Source organism: Lipotes vexillifer, unplaced genomic scaffold (assembly GCF_000442215.2).
Source record: "Lipotes vexillifer unplaced genomic scaffold, Lipotes_vexillifer_v1.1 scaffold1383, whole genome shotgun sequence".
Lineage (NCBI taxonomy): Eukaryota > Metazoa > Chordata > Mammalia > Artiodactyla > Lipotidae > Lipotes > Lipotes vexillifer.
In genome coordinates this window covers 386,142-408,070 of record NW_006797683.1, presented here as the reverse complement: position 1 = coordinate 408,070, position 21,929 = coordinate 386,142, and the positions used below count along the sequence as shown (strand labels likewise).

The window sequence follows — 21,929 nt, the reverse complement described above, 5'->3', positions numbered from 1 at the left end:
GCAGGAATTTGCACGCCTTGGTCCGCTAAGATGCCACCTGTTGCTCGACCGTAAGTGACCCTAAGCTTCTCTCCTTCCTTTGCTTGTCAGTCTGCAGAACTGGGCCGCTGAATTGATGTCTCCTCCCTTGTCAGGATGGTGATGTGATTGGCATAAACACACTGAAGGTGACCACAGGAATCTCCTTTGCAATTCCCTTGGATCGCATTCAACAGAAAGGTAAGGGGAATTAGGAATTTTTCTTCCCCTCCCGTGCTTTTCAGGAGCCCTCAAAGGGATCCACTGCAGTGGAGACAATCCCTTGTTTTGGCCACGCTGCGTGGCTTGTGGGATCCTAGTTCTGCGACTAGGGATTGAATCTGTGCCCCCTGCAGTGTGTGGAGCCCTAACCACTAGGAAGTCCCTGAGACAATCCTTTGAGTTCTGTAGAAAACAGAGTCACCGGTACTGAGCTTTGATCACAGTGATCCAGGCAGCAGTACCAGGGGACTAGGTGCAAAACCCAGCCTGAGCTGTACCCAGAGATAGTTGGATGGAACTGTTGTGGAAAGGAAAGCCCTGGGCTGGATGTGGGGAGGAGGGCCTGTGCGAGCGACAAAGGTTCTCTTGAGGCATGTTTGTCTTGGCTGGCAGCCTGAAAGGGCAGCTAACATTGGAAGGATATTCTGTGACTCGGTCTGCCAAAAGGAAAGAAGGCTTTGTTAGTAACACGTTATAATTCTCCTTTCTAGGAAAGGCTGTTTCACAGAAGAAATGGTTGGGTCTGCGCATGCTGCCCCTCACTATGAAGTAACCGTGGGTGTGACCATGTCTGGGTTGTTTTTCAGAAGCACAAACTATGGGTAGAGAGCCTGAACGGGGAAGGTAAAGCATTTGGACAGCGGCTGGCTCCTCTCATGACCGCAGGCCCTACTTGTCACAGGGTAGGTGACTGCATCTGCTGGCACCAGCACACACTGTACTTTTCAGTGGTTTCGTTCACTGTGTCCAGTGGTTCTAGGCTTCGGCATAGAGAATCAGACCACCCCTGGGGAAGAATGATGGTGACCAGCTAGAGGGCATCCTTGTCCCATGTGTGCGAGCCCTGAGCAGAGCAGATAAGAGTCCCCACTGGCAGTTGGAGGGTTGTCCAGGGCTCAGGAGACTAATTCATTGTGCTTCCTAACCTCATGGGAAAACTCTTCTGACTCTTCTTAGCCTGCTTCAGGAAATGAAAAGGCAAGATCCAGATTTCCGTGGTGTGACCTCTTGGATTTTTTGTACATGAGGTGATTCGAGGAACAGCTGCTGAAAGGTAAGAGCAGCTTGGGCCTCTGACCATCCTTCTCTGTTCTCACTAGATGTGCCCCGTGGTAAATGTGTGTAGGATCTAGATTTGCCCTGTCTGATAACGGTGGGCCCTGCCTGCCGTGAGGCTGTTGAACACCTACCTGAGGGGTGGCTGGTGTGACTGAGGAACTGCATTTTTAATTTTATTTAACTTTAATTGATTTAAATACAAAAACCCAGAAGCAATGTAAAATATTCTCCCCTGAAACACACTTTTTTGTTTTGGGGAGACTGTGTTTCACTTTAATAACTGCATTGTGTAAGAGATTATCATTGTATAGCAGCATATTGGGTGTGTGCTGTTTCTAGAGGATTTCGAAGACTTAGAGCATAAAATATGTATTAATAATTATTAAACTATGACATGTTAAATGATATTTTAGATATAGAGTTAAGTAAGACATTATTAAAATATCTTTTTATATATTAGTTTCATCTGTTTAAAAATCTTAAAAAATTTAAAAATTAATAATTTTTTGAATGTGGCTACCAGAAAATTTTAAATTATATATGTGACTTGCCTTACATTTCTGTTGGACAGTGCTGAGTGTACTAGTAAGGGCCCCCCCCTGGCTTTTCTTTTTTTGAAAGGGATGGTTCTCTGCAGCCCAAGAACTCATGATATGAGTTCATGACAGAAGTTTAATTTTGCTAGGAATTCCCAAATCTACTCTTTTGCTACCTTACTTATTAAGAATCGAAAGAATCCAGGGAGTTAGGAGTTTAAGAACCTATTTTAGGTACTTTAAAACACTTTTTTTCTTTGAATTTCGGATGACAGTATCAGAGGCCAGCACTAAACAAACAAACAAACAAACAAGTACATACAGTAAATAAAGCAAAGGCGAGAGACATTTTGAGACATTTATAGTAGCTACTGAGAGACAGGGTGACTTGGCCTACAAATATTCTCCTGGTCTCTCTCTTATACTTCTTCCATATCCCTCCCTCACTGTTTTTGTTTTTCAAGAACTCAACAATCTGCTTAGATTATGGCAACTCTTTTCATAGGGGAAGAATCTATAGGGTACTAACTGTTCAGAAGAGCTAAGTGTTAGGCCTCCTGTTACTAAATTTGACTCGTCACAGGCTTTTCTAGACGTTCTTGGTCCCTGCTCACCCCCTCCCCCCTTCCCCCCACTTATTTTTAACTTCTGGTTCAAGGCCAAAGCTATCTCTTTCAGCTCTTCAAGTCCTTGCTCCTCAAAATGTGGTCTGTAGACCAGCAGCAATAGCATCAGCTGGAGCTTTTTAGAAATTCAGTGACAGGAGCACCACTGAAAAGGATTTGGAAAAGAACTGGTATATGTGTAGGTATAACTGAATCACTTTGCTGTATACCTGAAACTAACACAACATACTCCAATATAAAATAAAAAGTTAAAAAAAAATCAGAATCTGCTTTTTAAACAAGATCTGCAGGGGATTCAGATGCACATTAAAATGTGGGTATTACTGCTTTCTTGAAGTCCCTGATAAACCGCAAATCATTTATCAACCACTTACTATGTCAGGCATCATTTAAAGTGTCTTACGTACTTGTTCGAACCCCCAATAATTGTGGGATATAGGTGTTATTTTATGGAAGCAGCAGCTGTGGTGCAGAGAGGTTAATGACCTTGAGAGTTACACTGTCAGTCAGAGGACAGGGATGTGCAACCTAGCTTAGCCCCTGTATTATCCTGCTCTTGCGGCTACTTTTGTTTCTGAGAGGCAGAGTGATTGGCAAGAAAATGGGTTTTCAAGTCTGAGAGATCCAGGATGAAATCCTACTTTAGCCTCTTACAAGCTGTGGGACATGGAAAAGGTCTTTCATCCTGCCTGAGCCCCACTTCCTCATACTTGGTGCATAGTTTGCATTCAGTAATACTTTGCAGGTTTCTTTCTCACAGAACTATCATGAATTCAGTTCTTTCTTTATGCACTGTCCCAGGCATTCCCCTGAGCTGTCCTGGTTCTCAAGGCTTTCCCTGCTTTTAGTTCTATGCTCAAACTTCACATCCTCTTCCTTTAAATTTTCTTTTTTTAAAAAAAATAAACTCTACATACCTTGGTAATCCTCCCACATTATCATTCTTCCCTGGGCTTCCCAGCTTCCAGTTTCTCTCTCTCTCTCTCTCTTTTTTTTTTTTTTGGCTGCACCTCGCGGCTTGTGAGATCTTACTTCCCAGACCAGGGATCGAACCCGGGCCCCTGGTAGTGGGAGCACTGAGTCCTAACCACTGGCCCACCAGGAAATTCCCCCCATTTCTCATAAATGGTGTCTCCTGCAGTCATTTAATTTGATTTCCAGGCTATTTTTGACTTTAAGACAGATTGCCAGCATGGCTATATATTTATTCTAGTGTTTTGTATTTGGAGATGGTTTTTGTTTCTAGAATATATATTCTACGTGAAGCAAATATGTTGGAGGCTGAATATAATCACAACTTTGAGGAAAAGGAGCCTAGAACCAGAGTCTTAAATATTTAGACCTTGGTGACTGGTTTTTGACTTATGGAAGCTGCTTCTATAGTGCAGCTCAGCATACCCTCCAGGTCCATAAACTGTGGGTGAAGATGGGGCAAGTAAGTGGGCTGTCAACATCAAACTGATTAGAGTGTAACTGTCTGGAAAAGTACATATTGCTTGGGCTTTTCACGTTTGTTGGTAAGGCTGAGTGTATGCTTCAGGTTAAGTGAGGTCAGGAATTAACAGAAATGAAAAGCTGAATTCCCTATTGCAAACCAAATCTCATATATGGGAGGAGCAAACTTCTTACACATGATTCTGGTAGCATATTAATTTTGGAAAGGCAAATAGGGTTGTTGTCCTCCAGTGATTTTGTAGAATACATTAGAGCAGGCCTCACATTCAGAAGGACGGAGGCTATTTCTAGTTTCCTGGTCTGTATGTTTAATGCCAGCAAAATGGTAGTGTCTTAAGAGACAGACATTAAATTCTAGATGGGGATAAGTAAAACTCTTACAGTTTCATGGTCCTTTCTTCTCCCCTCCCAGCTCTGGGTTGAGAGACCATGATGTAATAGTCAGCATAAACGGACAACCTGTTACACGACAACTGACGTGACTGAAGCTGTCAAGGCCAATGATTCCCTTTCTATCTTGGTTCGTTGGAGAAGTCAGACGTTGATCCTGACAGCCACCCCTGAAATAATCAATTAAGTGTCTTGCTTTAAAAAGAAATGATCTAACAAAACCAAAGCTTTATTACCTGGTTTGTATTGAAGATGTGCCAAAGATGGCAAGGGGTTTTAGGATCTCTTTCTTAATAAAGGAAAATGAATGCTTTAAAACACATATACACACACTCCGGAACCATTAGGTTGGGGGTGTTATAACTGCTGCTAAGAAGCATTCCTAAGGCAAGTGGAAGAAGGACATGGTGCCAGGAAGTCTGGGGAGCTGATAAAATTTTATTTAAAGACAGGAAACAACTGAAAACAGGCAGAGTTTCTAGTTTAACCTTGACAAAAAGGACACTTCAGTATTTAAAAACTTCTCTATAGCCACAAACTGGATATAACACAAATATACACAAACAAATAGATCTATCTACCAAATATTAAGAAAAAAACTGAATCCAGAGTATAAAGGAAATCACATTTTTCAAAATATTCCTTTATTCAAGTAGTTTTTCAGGTTGTACCACATTTGGCCAGGGTTTGTGAATACAGAGGATGGGCATCACCTCGAAGCCACACTGAAACTGACAAATGTGGATCGTCACAGAGGAAGGTAAAGATTCTCAGGCTGTCACCTAGCAGTGGAAACAACTTTGATCCCCATCACCTTTTCTGTGAGAAGGGCTTCTTCCATAAAATACAGAATTTAATAACTTACAGACTTTTACCTCTTTACCCAAGCTCTTCCACCTGGAAACATTAATGATTAATGATTTTGAGTCTGAAAGCTGCCACAGTTTATTTTTTATTTTTAAAGGAAAATAGCTTTTGATGGGGTTTGTGAATATCCTTACGATTTTTTTTTTTTTTTTTTTTGGTGAGATGAAGCAGGATTTGTGGTTTTAAAGTATCTTATTTGGGGTAAGATTTCAATTTTAGTTTGTTTTCCAGATTTTTCTTAGAAGTTTTTTTTTTTTTTCATTTTCTTTTTAAAAGGGGGCATCCTTGAACCCTCTTAAGTTCTATGCAAAATTTTATGTTTCTGTGCATTTTCCTGGGGAGAAGGTCCAGTTTCTTCATGACCCACAACAATTTAAAATGTACTGCCTTAGAGTGTAGAGATTATAAATAAGAATCTATCAATTATTACTATTATAAAGAAGGTTAAGGTCAACGTGGTACAGAACTTTCAGGACAAGATAGAATAATCTGTTTTAACTTTTACATAATTGCCACCATTTAATACCGTAAGAACAGTAGTCATATTAATCAGAGATAATAAAGCTGAAACTCTTAGGAAAACTTGATAATGATAGAGCATATTCAGAGTTATTTTAACTGGGATTCTTGGTCTTTATGTCAATTATCATGAGACTAAACTTTGAGCAGTTCTACCTTTATTGTTTCTAGACTTTGTAAGTTGCCCAAATAGCAGGCTCTTAGTTTGATTTACCTTACAAACCCCATTTTTACCTTATATTCTTTTCAACTCAGATTGCAAGGGATGGGAACTAAGTTTTAAAAACCACTTATAATTCAGAACATTTTCTTTTATTCCCAGTGATTTGGAAACTCGAGCTTTCCCTATGACTGATCGCTGTAGCCCACACTGAGAGATTTTGGTACCATGCTTATTTTGACAGAATGTGTTCAGTTTCTCTTTGCCCCCCAGATCACATCCTAACTCTACCCAGCACTCAGTAGTAATATCCTTTAAGGAAGAGTCTGCTTTTCTTTCCAGGGGCCTGAGGCCCCTCATATTATCTTACCTAATCATGAAGAACAGATGTACAGTTACTTGTATGAAATCTTTTTTTTTTTCACTAGTCTACAACATGGGCTCTCTAAACTGGTAAATACTACTTTTTTGATAGGAAAAGTCTGCCAAGAGGATCGCTGAACTCAGCCATGTTCAGCTATCCAAAACATAACTGGAATGAGGAAATTACTGTACTGGATATATTCCCTCTCAGGCATAATAATGATGAAACAATAGGGTTTACTATCAGGCTCAGTTCAAATGCTTAGCTTTAAGCACAACAAATATAATTTTGAGTTTTATTCTACCTACTGAAAACACCCAAACAAGCATTCCAGGTTGGCAACATTTATTCTGCAATTTAAATTCAGAAAGTCAGAATTTCAGTGTGTATTAAAATCCATCGCCATTTCTACTTCTGAAGATTTTCATTGGTTCAGCTTCCGATCTCCACCGCATGAGGACTCAGGGTCACAAAAGGCACAAGGCTAAAAATATTCACTTTGCTTATCCTGTTGGGTCCACTTGCTCCAAAGGATTGATTATACAGCAACGCACAGAAATAAAGTATATGGAAACCCTCCTGCAGCTTATAAGTTAATCACTATCCTTTATATTTTTTGTATATGAGGAAAGGTGCAAACTTGATACCCACAATACTGTTTGCTTGTCATTTCTAGTCTGCAAGGTGAAGTTTGGGTTGAAAATCCACAGTCCAAAGAAACCTTCCTAACCAAAGCCATTCCCTCCAAAGAGGAAGGCAATGGTCAGGTCTGATAATAAGGAAGAGTTCTGAGCCTGTAGAGATGAATTCAGGAGACTTACCTCTCTGGGCCACGGTAGCCGCTCTTTTTAGTAAACAGTGCACCAATTGCTGCCGTCACTTGGCATCAGCCCTCCAGTAATAAGCAAAATAAGGTCAACAAACCACCAAATCCCAAGTCCTCCAAGTGTCAAGAGCTTCCCTACTGCTGTGCCAGTGTGTCCCAGACAGAAACGATCTACTCCAAAACAGCCCAGGAAGAAGGAGTAGAGCAAAGTGGTTATAAAGTAGTGTCCGGTATACCTACACAAAGGGAATTAAGAGGAAGATGGTTACCACGTGAAAATGAACACACTTAACAACTAGTGAGTTTCACGTAAGTGAAAAGATGGTGAGGCAGTCCCTCTGTGACCTCTTAACTGCCTCCCCTCCTGCCCCCAAAAAGGAAAATCTCTAGTTCGTCTAGAGTCTCAAAAGAGTACTTGCTAAGGTATGGAGGACCTATAGGAACCAACAGAGCTGGACTGGACAAGAAACTATCAAACACATTTGCACGATAGGTATCCTGGTAGGCGTGGAGTCTGGGCCCCCATCCGTCCTACACAGGCTCCTTTCCTGAGGGAGGCTGCAGTTCTGAATGTAGTTCTCTAATGAGGTGTTACCTTCCCTTAAATGAACACTGATCTCCATATTCCCTTTCTGCTGTTTTGTGGCACCTAACAACGGGACTTCTTTGTAAGGTCTTACGTACTGTACATAAGACTGTACACGGTCTTATGTACTGTGATAACAATCAATTGCAGATGCTCTAACAGCATCACTTAACACAGTCACAGACTCTCCATTAGCAAATGGTATACGTAAATTCTGTGCCTTCAAGCGGAGTTTACAGAAATAACCCTAATTCTTTAAGGTAATACCTGATTTTCAGGGAGAAGGGTCTATACTTTTCATAATAAAATCTTTATTCCTGAAATTCTAAGGCTGTTTGCAAAGGATTTATGCCTATCCTAGGACTTTTGGAGCTACATCATCTGGTCCAACTCCTTCATTTTTCAGATGAGAGGACAGAGACTCTGGGTGGCCAAAGGTCCTTAGCTGGTTGGTGAAAGAGACATTTAGAATTTACAGCCTCTGGTCTCCTGTCCAGTGTCCCCTCTGTTATAACTACATTGTTGGTGTCCATGGAGGATGCACAGTAGTAATCATGTTGCCCCTTTAACACTTAAGGGTAAAAGAAAAAGTCACATCAAGAAATGACAAAACAGCTCTACCACGATCCAAGTAACAACTACTCCATTCAGAGTAACACTTACTTTATACAAGGTTTATTCTCTCGTAGGAAGGTCCTAGGACTGGCACATTCGATTCCATCCAGGGCGCGGCACTGTACGGAGGTGTGTTCCACATCACTGTAGGCCTGACCACCGAACTGGGGAAGAACGACCAAAACAAAACAACCAACCAAAGTCACCAGAGCAAGTAACACAAAATATATCTTTATATTAGTAAAAGCTGACTCAGGACAATAATTATTCTAACAAAGGTGAGGTAAAGCTATGCTAAAGAGCAAGGAATGCAGTGACATGCTTCAAGTGATTTTACATTAGTCCATCCTAAATGTACATTGTTTTAAATAAACTCTTTTTTTTCTTTCCTTATGACTGCCTTCTTTAATAATATAATAAAAAAGTTTATAATCAGTTTCATTAAATGCCATTTAGAATAGACACAACGCTTTATCCTGTATTTACAGGAAAAAAGAGCACATTACTGAACATTTGGGAATGGGTATTTAAAAAGTCAATGTGTAGTCGAGGTCTGTTTTATACATATTATAAATGAACATCATTAGGAAAGAACTCAGAATATCAACTGACTCAGGACTTTACTTCGGTCACGAAACTGTGATTTTCAGATGTCTGTAATACATCTATAGTATAAGTTTGAATTCCAGAAAAAAATTTCAGAACAGGACCTCTGACCCTTTGTGTAACTGAATGCTTGCAGAGAAAGCACAGCTGTACATTCTCCACTGGCACCTTATTAAGTGCTTCACTACTGTTTTTGCTGAAACATTCCTCAAAGGGAAGGGGTGGGTCCTCCCCCAGGACATGGGTGCCTGAATGTTGACAGTCCTCCAGGACTTCTGGGGGAAGTGACAGTCCGAGAACCTTGACAGGATCAACCCAGTGTTTAATGAAAATGGGTAAAAGTAAGTGATCTCTATACAATACTCACTAAAACTTTTATCAGTAAATACCCATAGAACAAAATCTCATTGTACTGAAAATATTTCTTTACACATGACGACAGTAAGAGTGGCCTTTTTGGCCTTATTACTTTCAGGCTTATTCCTCTGTGTCTGATTTGGCACAAAGAATATTTTCCATAATTCTCTTATAGCTGACTCTGTCTTGACTTGCATTATGTAGCATAATATAATGGTGAGTCCACAGTGGGGAGGAAGTATGTGAACTTCACTGGTTTTGGGGAGACTGACTAGGAAGCATGCATCCAGCTTTAGGGATATTATTAATGGAATTGAATGGCTTCTTTCCATTCCAAGAGGCCACTGTTATCAAAGGCTTCTCCTGAATGCTATAACCTCCTACAAAGACATACACTGATAGACCCTACCTATTTCCTAAGCACACAGTGGAAACTGCTTGTGTGGTGAAAAGAAAGGTCAGTGGCAAGAGGATCTTTGTCCCAAATGCATGTGTAACAAAGATACTGCTCAATCCACCATCAGTTTTAGAAACTGCCTAAACCTTTCTTTTGCTCTTTCGGGAAAGTACATACCTTGAAGGACTGTCAGGGGTGATATTTGAGTTCCAAATCTGTCAATCTCAATGGCCAAAGGAACCAAAGACAGGTTGGTCTTTGCACCTGGGTAGTTTTGGCACAGAGACTGCTTCTTCCTGAGGAAACTAAATGTCTTGTTCAACCACTGACCCTAGCCATGCTGAAAATTTCCAGTAATAGTCATTCCAATGAATTTTACAAAAAGGTAACTTAATGCCCCTTATACTTTTCTGTAACAGCATTTAGCCAGTACTATTTCTCTATGGAAGAGTTTGCTCATAAAACAAAACAAAAACCCACCTTGAGACAACCATAACCAAGTTCCTGGGATGCTGTTGCATTTCCAACATGATCCACTGGGTCTTCACATTCTATAAATTCATCGGGTCTGTAAATCACCAGTAAAAGCATCATTGTCATCATCATTAAGGTTTTGCAAATGGCTGTTTACATGTATATAATCAAAACAGGCAAGAGAAATTTCATTAAGTTTTCTGGGGGTTAATTTCATTCTGACTCTTCCCCAAGACAGGAAGTGCTGTCAGTTAGGCTGAAGCACAGCCGGTCAAACAGCCATCCAAATGACCCTTTGGTTGTGCCAGGGGCGTGTTTCTGGTCCTATTTCTACACGGATTCTACCTCTGCCATGGCTTCATCTCTTCCCTAGGCAAACAGCCACAAGGTATGAGAGCAAAATTGAAGCCAAAGGATTCCCAGCCTTCTTTGCATTTCCTAAACGCCTTTTCTTATTTGACTTAAAAGAGAGGTTAAAAATTTTGACTTGGCTCTGCAACAGTAAGGATTTTTTTTTTTTTGTAAGGAAGTGCCTTGTAGGTACAAATAACTTACTCCAATTGTGCCCCACTCAGTAGCAGCACCTACGATGGTTTCTCCTTAGGTTAAAGGGAGCAGGACAGAGAAGGCACAACACGTACACTTCTTCCGGAGGCTATATGATGTCACTCCTCCCTAGTTCTCCTCTTTGGGGATCCCAAAGGATCTGCCATCGACACACAGGGTTTTCCCCTGCACGAGTGAGACGAGTGAGAAACCTGTCACGATATTTACTTCCCGCGTGTTGACTTATCAGGTCCTCAGGTGGAGAGGGGCTGGGGGAAAAAAGCAGCCTGCCTCCCTCCCTTCCTCCCCCCTGCATAACACCCATATGTCCCAGGCCCCGTCTCCATCTACACCCGCCTCGACGACTGCGTAGCTTACAGGTAAGAGCAAAGGATGACTGGAGAGTGGGGGTCGCCATATTCCCAGCTCGCGGAGCCGGTGGAGCCCTCCGGCTGGGCGGCGCCAGCGGATGTGGGCTCGGGCTCGGCGGTAGTGTTGTGCGAGTGGCTCCGAGAGACACAATGCAGCAGCAGGAGATTCCCCATCAGCAAAGCCGCCTGGCCGCAGAGAAGTAAGTAACTCACCGGGCAGCCACCCAGCACCATCTTCCCGGGCCCAGTGGCGGAGACCCGGGCTCAACCTCAAACCCCGGCCGGCACCGCCGACCCAAGCCCTGCCTGGTCAGGCCTCTCCGCGTAGCCCCGCTCCTCGCCGCCAAACAGCCAATGGGAGAGCAGCTCGACGCTCCGCCCGACCCCGACAGCTAATAAGAAGAGGCTGCGCAGGAGGCGGGGCTGCGCTTCACTTGTGCCTGTCAATTCCGCTTCTGGGTCTCACGCTCCGCCTTCTTTTGCCTCAATTGCTTCCTCCAATGGGCTCCCTCAACCCCCGAAGTAGGCGGGCCTTGGGGGGACGAGGCGGGGCGGATAGTGATGGGCGGGGCAGACTAGTAAGGGTCTTAGGGGCCCGATAGAAAGTCCGTTCTCCCGCCGGGGACGGATCGCTCTCTACGTCAGTGTAGCCAGCGCCGCGTCGGGAGCGAGCTCGGACCAGAGCCGACTTGCGTCAGTGCCGAGCGCGCGCATCGCTGCCAGCTCTGGGGCCCCGGCAGGGCTGGGAAATGGTGGAGCGGGCGGAGGCAGGGGCGACCGAGTGTTGAGGGGAACCTGCGGACTCGGCCGAGATGGGATCGGGCGCGGTTTCGCCCTCTGGGACCCTCTGCTTCCTGTGGCTGCTCTTGTTCGGCTTGGTGAACCCAGCCCTCGGTGGGGCTCGGTCAGGTGGGTGTCCGCCCCCAGGACCCTTTGGGATTCGCGTTTCTTAGGGCTGGGATGCTCGGAGTTACCCCGTAGTGCCTGGGAGTGGAGGGGCCTGGCCTGGGGACTGAACCCGGAGTCGGAGTCGGAGCCGCTCAGCTGTGTGTGGACAGTGCTCGGACCCGAGGCTCGGGATCTGGCGCCCCAAATTCTTCTCGGCACTGTTCTCGGGTCTGGTTCCTCGTCCTCGGTCTCATGCTGGGCAGAGCCTTTTGCGGCGCGGCCCACCCGCATCTCGCGCAAGGCTGGGGCCCCCAGACCCTCTCGGGGCGACTCTGGGTCCGACCCTGACCTCGGGGGCTCGGCTGAGAGCCTTGGAGGCTGGGTGCGCGTGGAGGTTTTGAGAAGTGCTTTGAGAAATGGAGCTTGCTCTTGCTTGTACAGTCAATGTCACTGGGAAGCAGACCGGGAGATGGAACTTTTGCTCCAGGTTATCATGATTTGAAATTTTGATGTTCATTTTATTAGCGGAGTCACCACTAGGTACACAGAGCTAAATTTAGCGATGGAATGAGGGGGTTCTTATTTTTTTCTTGGGCCATTTTGTTGTAGTAAGAATACTTTTTTGGAAACGAAGTGCTACATTTCTATAGCCAAACGGTCTTTTATCTTCTTTTTTATTGGGTTGGTAATATCTCAAATACGGACGAATAATCCCTGCTCTGCTTAACTCACAGGATTACAGGGAGAATTAGATCATTTATGTGAAATCGCTTTTGACTTGTGAAACTAACCTTGAATATATAAGGTATTTGTATTGGAGATACCCAAACATAGTGGAAACAAACCGCCAACACACTAGCTTCTTTCTGGAAACACCTTCTTTCTTTATTTTGGCTCGTGTTAAATTATTGTTTGCACGGTTGTGTTTTCTTTATCAGCCATAGGGTATGATGGAGAGTGGGGGTTTCTACTAAATCTTTATCTTGAGAGTTGTTCAAAGGTGAAGATTTCAGTGCAGGACTAAATTTAAGGTTTTCCTTATGTTTGGTTTATTCTTTTTCAATTAGGTAAATTTTCCCCATTGCAGGAATTTTGAAGCTCTAAATACTGAAACTTTATTAATGGGAATCTACCAAATCTTTTATGGTTGAGACTGTTTTTGCCGTGGTATTCTATATGGTTAACATTTACCAACATTTAAGGGGAAGTAGGTTAAACATCTGGAGTTTTAGTAGTCCATGATTCTGTCTGTTTATTGCATACCCGTATATAGATGGATGGAATATCCTTATGTTTTTTAACAGCAGCTTTAACAGTTTATGGCCAGTCCCTCACTGAAGCATGTGTATGCTTTCAAAATTTAGTCAGCGTTTATCAAACGCCTATAAACACCAAGCTCAATGCTTGTGGAGGGGCAGAAGGTGACCAAATGTGCTGAGTCTATCTGAGGGATATAGGGGAAGGTTTTATTGAGAAAGTGATATTTGAACTGATCTCTATAGGTGAATGTTCAAGGAAAGGAATAGGAATTCTTTCTAAGCAGAAGGGTTTTTGCAAGAGTATGGAGAGGTATGAGGATAGTTAGGGAATGATGAGAATGTCACCAGGCAGTCTACATGAAAGGGAGGCACGGAAAAAACCAAGGTAGGTTGGTACCAGCTGGGGAGAGTCTTCTTGTGATGTGCTGTGGGGTTTGGACTTTACCCTGAAGGAAGTTCTTTGGGCAGGATGGTTTTTAAGTAGGGATGTGACATAACTAGGTTTGTGATTAATATAACTGGCTACACAATAGAGGACAGAATATAGGAGGGAGGGACTGGAGGCTGGGAGAGAGCAGTTAAGAGGCTTTTGTACTAGTGTGCAGTGAGTCAACTCATGTTTCCCTACGGGAATGTTCTTCCAAAATCAGCTGACCGAATTTTTGCAATACAGGATGTTTAAAGCAGCACTGAAACCTTTTCTGCTAATGAAAGAGGAATTTGCATACTCAGTAAGTACCACCTACACATCCAGTTACATTAGGAGTTAAATAGGTTTTGTAGGATCTTTTTTTTTTTTTTTTTTTTTACCATTTATAACATTGTGTAGATGAGGAAATGTAGTATAAATTCTCAAAAGCTGACACAGTAAACGTTATATATTTTTTTAAACTGGGGCTGACAAAGGTAACTTTGTATCATTGTGAACAATAACAAAGGGAATCAGGCAGGTATGAAACCTCATCTGATTTCTTCTTTTAAGATAGTGATTATGATGTGCAGACCTAGAATTTTTTTTTTTTTCAAGACTAGAATTCTAGAAGAAATGAGATTTAAGGCTTACTCATGGTGAATCATAAGATGAACTACATGGTAAGAACTTAGGTCTGTACTAATTTTGTTTTTAGGTGCCTGTGAATTATTTGGATTTGGTATGTTTGTGCTGAATAGGAGAATGTAGTCTTTTAAATATAAAGATAATTTGAATTTCACTTTTATGTAAAAAAATAAAACATATATAATTAAAATATGCACAGAACAAGTTGCTGGGTTCCAAGACAGTTTTCCAAACACATTTTAAATTTTACCTTACCGGGAATTCCTTGGTGGTCCAGTGGTTAGGACTCCGTGCTTTCACGGCCGGGGGTGCAGGTTCGATCCCTGGTGGGGGAACTAAGATCCTGTAAGCTGAGTGGCGAGGCCAAATTTAAATAAATAAATAAATAATTTTTACCTTACCAAAGTTGACTTTATATGTGTGTGTGTGTGTGTGTGTGTGTGTGTGTGTGTGTGTATAATCTTAGTTTATGGTAGAATCCCCCCAAAGATGCAAGCTTTAAATAACCGGAAGCATTTTCTTGGAATAGCCACAAGCTCAAATATATGACATAGATAGCCTCATAATATTTCTTTTCTTTTCTTTGATGCCTAGTGTATAGCAGAGTCTTGGAGTTATGCCACCTTTGTGTCAGAACTATGGGACTGCCGCATAAGTAAATCTGGTCCTCTAGGTATCTCAGTAACTAACCTCCCAACCACCCTGCCTTTGAATGGGGCCAACATGGACCCAATTAAAGTTGAATTGCACTTTGAATTGTATAGTCTTGTTCATATATTATTGTAGTTTATTTTTCATTTTGTGAAAGTGTTATTTCAAATCATTTTCCTCAAAGTGATCATGTGTCGGGTACTGCTTGAATCACACCCTTTAAGAATGAGTTAGGGAACCTGAGAAGTTCACTTATAAATACTTTGGTCAGTTTTTAAATATGCAGTTGTTTCCGTATCTGTTTATGTTGATTTTAACGTAAGAATTAGAGTATTTCAGCTTATAATAAGTAAAAATGATGTCACCGCCAAACATTTGTCATACTGTAGGACAAAACCCATTCCCATACATGGGAAATGCTTCTTTCCCTTTGACACATTTTCCTTTTAATGAGATTTTTTTATGGCTTAACTCATTTTTGGAAGGTTCCCCCTACCCCTTCCTTTAGTAGCCCCTAAGAACTCTCATATAAGTAGAGCCTGGGAGAGAGCCTGTTCCGCATCCATTGACACATTGGCTGCTTCAGAGGGGAGGGTAAGCAGTCAATGGCAGAGTAATACAGTGAAATGTGGCATTGCATTAACATGACAAATTGTGGGCCGTGAGGATTTGTGGAAAATTGATATGAAAGATGCTAATCATAAAAAATAAAGCTGATTTTAGGTTGTACAGGATAATTTGCAATTATGAGATCTATGTATGTTTAGCTGTAAAGATCAAAAGAGGTCATTTACTCAATACATTTGTTGAATATCTATTGTACCAGTGCAGGAAATAGGGGATGAGTAAGGTACTGTCCTTGGTTTCAAGAAACTTAAATTCCTTGGTAGAGGAATTTAGATTCTTTAGGGCATTAAATCTTATAAATGGTGAGTGTTTTTCCCAAAGGGCCACTTACAAACAAACAATAGCAAAAGCCCTATTTCTTTTTAAATGTAAAAATGAGTAAATGTAAAAAAAAAATATAATGCAAAAAATGTCAGAAGGTAGGACATAACAGTGGAAATTATAATTATGTTTGAAGATAGCTATTAATATATAATATATGTTTACTTGGCACTGACCTTGTGAATGGAATGGAAATATATGGCTCGAAATAACAGCAATTTATGGATCTAATTGCAATTTCTCTTCAAGAAATAACTCAGACAACAGAATTATCTTCTTCATCTTGTATGTGAAACCCAGGTTTATTTTCTATAGTGAAAGTACTTAAGGGTGGCTCTTTGTTTACACAATAGGTGGGAAGGAAAGGAGAAAAGCCCTTGGCTGAGGGTTTACATTTGTTTGCTTTGCAATTAGGTAGAATTCTTTTAACTTATCCGTCTACAGTTGTAACCGAGGAAGGGCTTCTGTGTCCATGGCACAGAAAGCCAAACTCTGACAGCGTGTGTTTGCAGCAAAGTAAGGGTATGTTGCAGGGCGTGAAGCAAGAGAGTGGAAGACAAGTCTCAGATCCACTCCAACTTGGCTTTTTGAGTGAAGTGTTTTTTTTTTTTTTTTTTTTTTAAAAGGGGAAGAAGAAAGATGCTGGGATTAATCATCATCTTCTGACATTTTTTTTTTTTTTTTGCGGTACGTGGGCCTCTCACTGTTGTGGCCTCTCCCGTTGCGGAGCACAGGCTCCGGACGCGCAGGCTCAGCGGCCATGGCTCACGGGCCTAGCCGCTCCGCGGCACGTGGGATCTTCCCAGACGGGGACACGAATCCGTGTCCCCTGTATCGGCAGGCGGACTCTCAACCATTGCACCACCAGGGAAGCCCATCATCTTCTGACATTTCTTAATCCTGGTTTTGGGAGTCAGAATGCCTCTGGTTTACATTCTCTGGCCAGGTGGTCCATGACTGGGGGTCTATGAGGGCATCTTGCCCTGGAGAAGCAACCTGAGTTTGTACGTGAATGATAGTAGTATCTACAATAGCAGTTTTAAGCACATAATGATGTTATCAACGATAGCAATCTCAGTCACCTAACTCTGGTTGATTAGTGTTCAGTTAGCGCAGGATTGAGGTCAGAGAGGGCAAGAAAGGGGATAAAGTTTTGAATAGAGAGATTAATCATAAACTAAGTAAGGGGACTCATTTTTAGGGGGACTCAGTTTCTCAGATGCTATTACAAAGCATGTATTTAGGCTTCCTCCAAAACACAGTATGTAAAAATAGCTAAGGAGTTAAAGGAAGAAAGAAGGGCAACTAACACCTTTTTCTTTCTTTTACTAAGTTTAAGACACTTTAAGTTTCATGTTTCAACTCTTATTTTTTAATACATTTATTTATTATTTTATTTATTTACTTTTGGCTGTGTTGGGTCTTCGTTGCTGCGCGTGGGCTTTCTCTAGTTGTGGCGAGCGGGAGCTACTCTTCATTGTGGTGCGCAGGCTTCTCATTGCGGCGGCTTCTCTTGTTGCGGAGCATGGGCTCTACGTGCGCGGGCTTCAGTAGTTGTGCGCGGGCTTGGTAGTTGTGGCTCGCAGGCTCTAGAGCTCAGGCTCAGAAGTTGTGGCACGCGGGCTTAGCTGCTCCGTGGCGTGTGGGATCTTCCCGGACCAGGGCTGGAACCCGTGTCTCCTGCATTGGCAGGCATATTCTTAACCACTGCGCCACCAGGGAAGCCCTCAACTCTTAGTTTTATCTCCGGCCCATGTTTTCTAGTAATGTGACTTTTGATGGTGTGCATCAAATTCTGTCATATTCTGATAAAATAGTTTGTATTTTCCATGGAACTGATTGTATTAAGATTTTAGTTTTCATTGTGAACTCTATACCAGTGGTTTTCAGAAGGCATCTGGAAGCTAGTTTTAGTTGTCACACTGGTGGTGCTTCTGGCCAGTGGTGGGTAGAGGTCAGGGATGCTCCTAACTATCCTACATTGCACAGAAAAACACCCACAGCAAAGAATTTTCTGGCCTCAAATGTCAATAGTGCTGAGGCTGAAGCTTTATAGTACAAATAATGTTGATGCACGTCCTTTATAGTGACATGGGAAATTTGATCTTTAGATTCCCATGAGAAAGTGCTACTGTTTGGAATTAAAAACAAAAAATAAAAGGAATTTGGGGAAAATCTATGCAAGGTATGAATGGGAAATAGAATAAAAATAAGCCAGGACTAGGGATGAAGGAATGTTGAAAAAATACAGGAAGAAGGGGTTTCATACAACCAGTGTATATTGTTTTTCAATGACATAACCAAAATATGTGCATTTCTTATGATGTTTTGGAACTCCTATGGCATTCAGAAAGTGGATCCTTGGATTTTAAAACCAAGAAGTCAGTATCAGAATAACAGCTCTTATATGTAAATAGAAGTTATTTTGGGGTGGTATAATTTTGAAAGCCTTTAAAAAATAAATGATTTTTTTTTTTTTTCAAAACAAGAATTGTGCATTAAAATGGAAGAAAGGATAGAATGTGTCTTATATTCCTTTATCGGACTTTCATTCTTCTCTAACAATCTTGGTAAAAGATCCATAGCTTCAGTCCTGGCCTGAAACTAGCTATGTGAACTTATAAAGTCACTTAACATGTTTCAAAATGAGAGCTCTTTAAATATGTGCCTGCTCATTTGTAGTTTTCTTTTCTGAGGCATTTCTTTTTCTCTGTGATGTTTGCTTCTGAGTTGTGATGAAAAGATTTCAGTTTAGTTGCATATTGTTTAGCTTCTAGTATAAGAATTGCCTGAGCCTATTAACATTTTTATCCCTGCCTGTAAGGATTTACGTAAGAAATCTTTTATTTTGAAATAATTATGGAATCATAGGAAGTTGCATATAAATGCACAGGGTGATTGACTTTTTTTTTATCACACAGAGCTTCTCCTCTGTAACTCACTGAAAGCATTTATTCCTGCCATCTCTTCCTGCCATTACTTCTAGAGTGACTGTCTTAGTAGTGGAACAAATTACCATGATCTAAAAGAAAAATATTAAGGATAATATTGAAATTTGTGTTTTTAGGAATTTGAGAAAACTGAAGGTCCTTGAAAGGTTTATTCTGGGTGAGGAAATAGTCCTGTACCTCAGTTAATTTAGGATGAAGGATATTTCTACTTAGTGATTTGAAGCCTGCTTCTATCAAGGCCATGGGTTTCTTTTGACACGGCTCCCATTTGGCAACTCCAAATATCTGAAGGATATTTTATCATAGTATGTCATAAGTATGCCTTAGATCAGCCAGCCCCTGGTTGCTTTTGTGAGTATTGGAGTCTATTTCTGGTATTTTTATGTAATGACGTGAAGCCCCATTTAGATGGTATGTTATGCCTAATTATTAAGATTTAAGGGGTTGCCGGGTAAAGAGTTTGCAGAGTGTTAGTATGACATGTTGTACTGAATGAGATTTAATTTATATTTTCCTGTTTACATTGTATCTTTAAAGATTCCAAACTAGACAGGGTTATAGACATTTTTATGTACAGTGTTAGCTTGTGGAAGGTTAGGTGAAGATGCTTCATTTTAATCTGCATTTGAGAAATCTGAGAGGCATAAGGCAATTAAGGAGTGAATGAACTTGGATCCAAAGGAGAGGAGAGAGTGGGAGTGAGAAGGTATCATAGTCTGGATGCGAGGTTAATGAGGCTGATGGGAAGACAGGAGGTGTTGAGATAGTAGATAATCAGTACTTTAAATAGTTTGTGCTTTTCTTTTTTAATTGAGAAACACTCCTTTTTCCCCCTTTTAATTTCAATGGTAATTTGGGGTTTCAAAATACTCATTATAAAAACAAATTCAAACAATACGGACATGCGTGAGTACAGGAAATAAAGTCTGAGTCCTTATCTCATTACTCTCTGGTTCTATTCCATCGTGGTAGCTGCTTTAAACAAGTTTGGTACATTTACTTATGATACTTACATGTTTGTTATGACACATCTTATAGTCTCATATATATGATATATGTTATAATTGTAACGTTTCATAGACACTATAAATAATACAGAGCTTATAAAGTGAAAAGTCACTCCTCTCATCCCACTCCGTATAGATAACTACTTAAAAAATAATTATTTTACTATCAAAACTTTTAAACATACAAAACAGTAGAGAGAAGAGTAATGAACTCCTCTGTACCCATTACCCAATTTTAATATAGTTTCATATATATCTCATTCCTCAAACGCACACTGGATTATTTTGATGTGAATCCTGGATGTCATATCATGTTGCCCTTGAATATTCAGAATGAATCTCTATGACATAAGGACTTTTAAAGAAAACATTACCCACAATATGCTTATTACACTTTAAAAAATTAATACTAATTCCTCAAGATCATCACATATCTATACAGATCACATATCTATAAAATTTCCCTGGTTGTCGCAGAATTTATTTTTTTTCTGTTGATTTATTTTAATTAGGATCCAGATAGGTCCAGATATTGCATTTGGTTATATGGCTCTTTTAATTTATAATGGTCCCCTCTTCCTCCTTTTCATGGCATTTATTTGTTCAAGAAATTCTACTTAATGAATTTATTTCCTGAATTGATCCCCACTGAGTAGAAGCTGTGAATCTGTTCTTCCCTCAGTGTTTCTGTTTGTGTATGTCATTCTCAAGCCTCCTCATAACAAATGTGGTTTTGGTATATGGAGATATAGAGATAGAGGTTTTTCATCTGTGGTCCTTAGATGGTGACCATCTACTTCGTCAAGTTCTCTGAACAAACTGACGTGCCATCATTGGCAGTTATGCTGGAGGAAGAAGAGATGTGTTGGATGTATTGAGAGACTGTATCAGATGCCAACATGGGGTGTGTCTTCCTAAGGGATTTGAATGGGCCATTTTAATTATACCCAAATTTTGCTTAAGTGATGACTTTACGTTTTTTCTAGTTATCTTATTTTTTAAATAATATATGATTATTTAATACCTTTGATAATTTCAAAAATACAAAATGGAAACCTAACAATAAAACTTTGTATTTATACATAAATCCTGCTTGACTGCTTCAATGCAATGAACCAAAATGGCTTTCTGCGCATTGTTTTATTTACTTATTTATTTTCATTTTAATTTTTTTAGCTAGATTTACTTATCTTTTTCATTGAAGTATAGTTGATTTACAATATTGTATTGGTTTTGAGTATACAGCAAAGTGATTCAGTTTTTATATATATATATATATTTTTCAGATTATTTTCCAGTATAGATTATTATAAGATATTGAATATAGTTCCCTGTGCTATACGGTAGGTCCTCGGTTGTTTTTTTTTTAAATTTTATTGGATTATAGTTGACCTACAATGTTGTGTTAGTTTCAGGTGTACAGCAAAGTGATTCAGTTATACATATACATATATTCATTCTTTTTCAGGTTCTTTTCAGTAGGTCCCTGTTGTTTATCTGTTTTACATATAGTGGTGTGTATCTGTGAATCCCACGCTCCTAGTTTATCCCTCTCCGCTCTCAAGTGATGAGTTTAGAACCCAGGCCCCACTCAGACGTGACTCCACTGTGTGGTGAGCTATACAGGATTGGAATTGGGAGGAAAACTTGCATGATGGTTCTGAGTACTTCATTTTTAATACATTTTATCTATTCAACTTTTTAGGACAGATTAGTGGCAGTAATTTCATTGGAGATAATTGCTACATTGTTAGGTATGTATTTATTAGAGGTAATCCATCAGGCATTAAAAGTAACTTTTCCCTCTTATTGTCCTTGGCCGTTTTGTAAGTATCCCCGTACCATCTTGGGATATCATTCATGTTGGGTGAGGGTGGGAAAAGAGACGGGAGTAAACGGTGCCAGGTTCTAGATGCCTTCCCTCCATTTCCCCACTGGAGCAGTTTTTCCCTTGTGTTTATGCCTTAAGATTTCTTTTAAGACAAGGGATTAGGGTTTATAGCTAAAAATTGTTTGAAAATGATTGCTGTGTATATACTGTTTGGATAAAGGCTGACATCCTTTTTTAAGAAATACATTTTTGGGCTTCCTTGGTGGCACAGTGGTTGAGAGTCCGCCTGCTGATGCAGGGGACATGGGTTCGTGCCCCGGTCCGGGAGGATCCCACATGCCGC

At 40.8% G+C, this 21,929-nt stretch overlaps 3 protein-coding genes across 3 annotated transcripts in view; 2 read left to right on the top strand and 1 right to left on the bottom strand.

Annotated features, from left to right (window-relative positions):
* Positions 1–4,493, top strand: part of LOC103074479 (serine protease HTR4) — a 20,176-nt gene extending 15,683 nt beyond the window's left edge. The window contains 6 exon segments of the mRNA XM_082931475.1: positions 135–219; positions 732–789; positions 1,198–1,249; positions 1,251–1,294; positions 4,329–4,378; positions 4,381–4,493. Of these exon segments, the coding sequence (XP_082787601.1) occupies positions 135–219; positions 732–789; positions 1,198–1,249; positions 1,251–1,294; positions 4,329–4,378; positions 4,381–4,493 (402 nt within the window).
* A 2,051-nt stretch (positions 4,494–6,544) lies between these two features.
* TM2D2 (TM2 domain containing 2) lies at positions 6,545–11,445 on the bottom strand. The gene is made up of 4 exons (XM_007469772.1): positions 11,002–11,445; positions 10,084–10,171; positions 8,292–8,407; positions 6,545–7,278 (listed from the first exon to the last, which is right to left on the bottom strand). The coding sequence occupies exons 1-4, from the start codon at positions 11,226–11,228 to the stop codon at positions 7,065–7,067; spliced, it is 645 nt and encodes a 214-aa protein (XP_007469834.1). The 5' UTR covers positions 11,229–11,445; the 3' UTR covers positions 6,545–7,064.
* A 170-nt stretch (positions 11,446–11,615) lies between these two features.
* ADAM9 (ADAM metallopeptidase domain 9) overlaps positions 11,616–21,929 on the top strand; it is a 103,931-nt gene continuing 93,617 nt past the window's right edge. Inside the window, exon 1 of the mRNA XM_007469771.1 lies at positions 11,616–11,903. Coding sequence (XP_007469833.1) covers positions 11,807–11,903 — 97 coding nt within the window. The 5' untranslated portion in view covers positions 11,616–11,806. The remainder of the gene's footprint in view (positions 11,904–21,929) is intronic.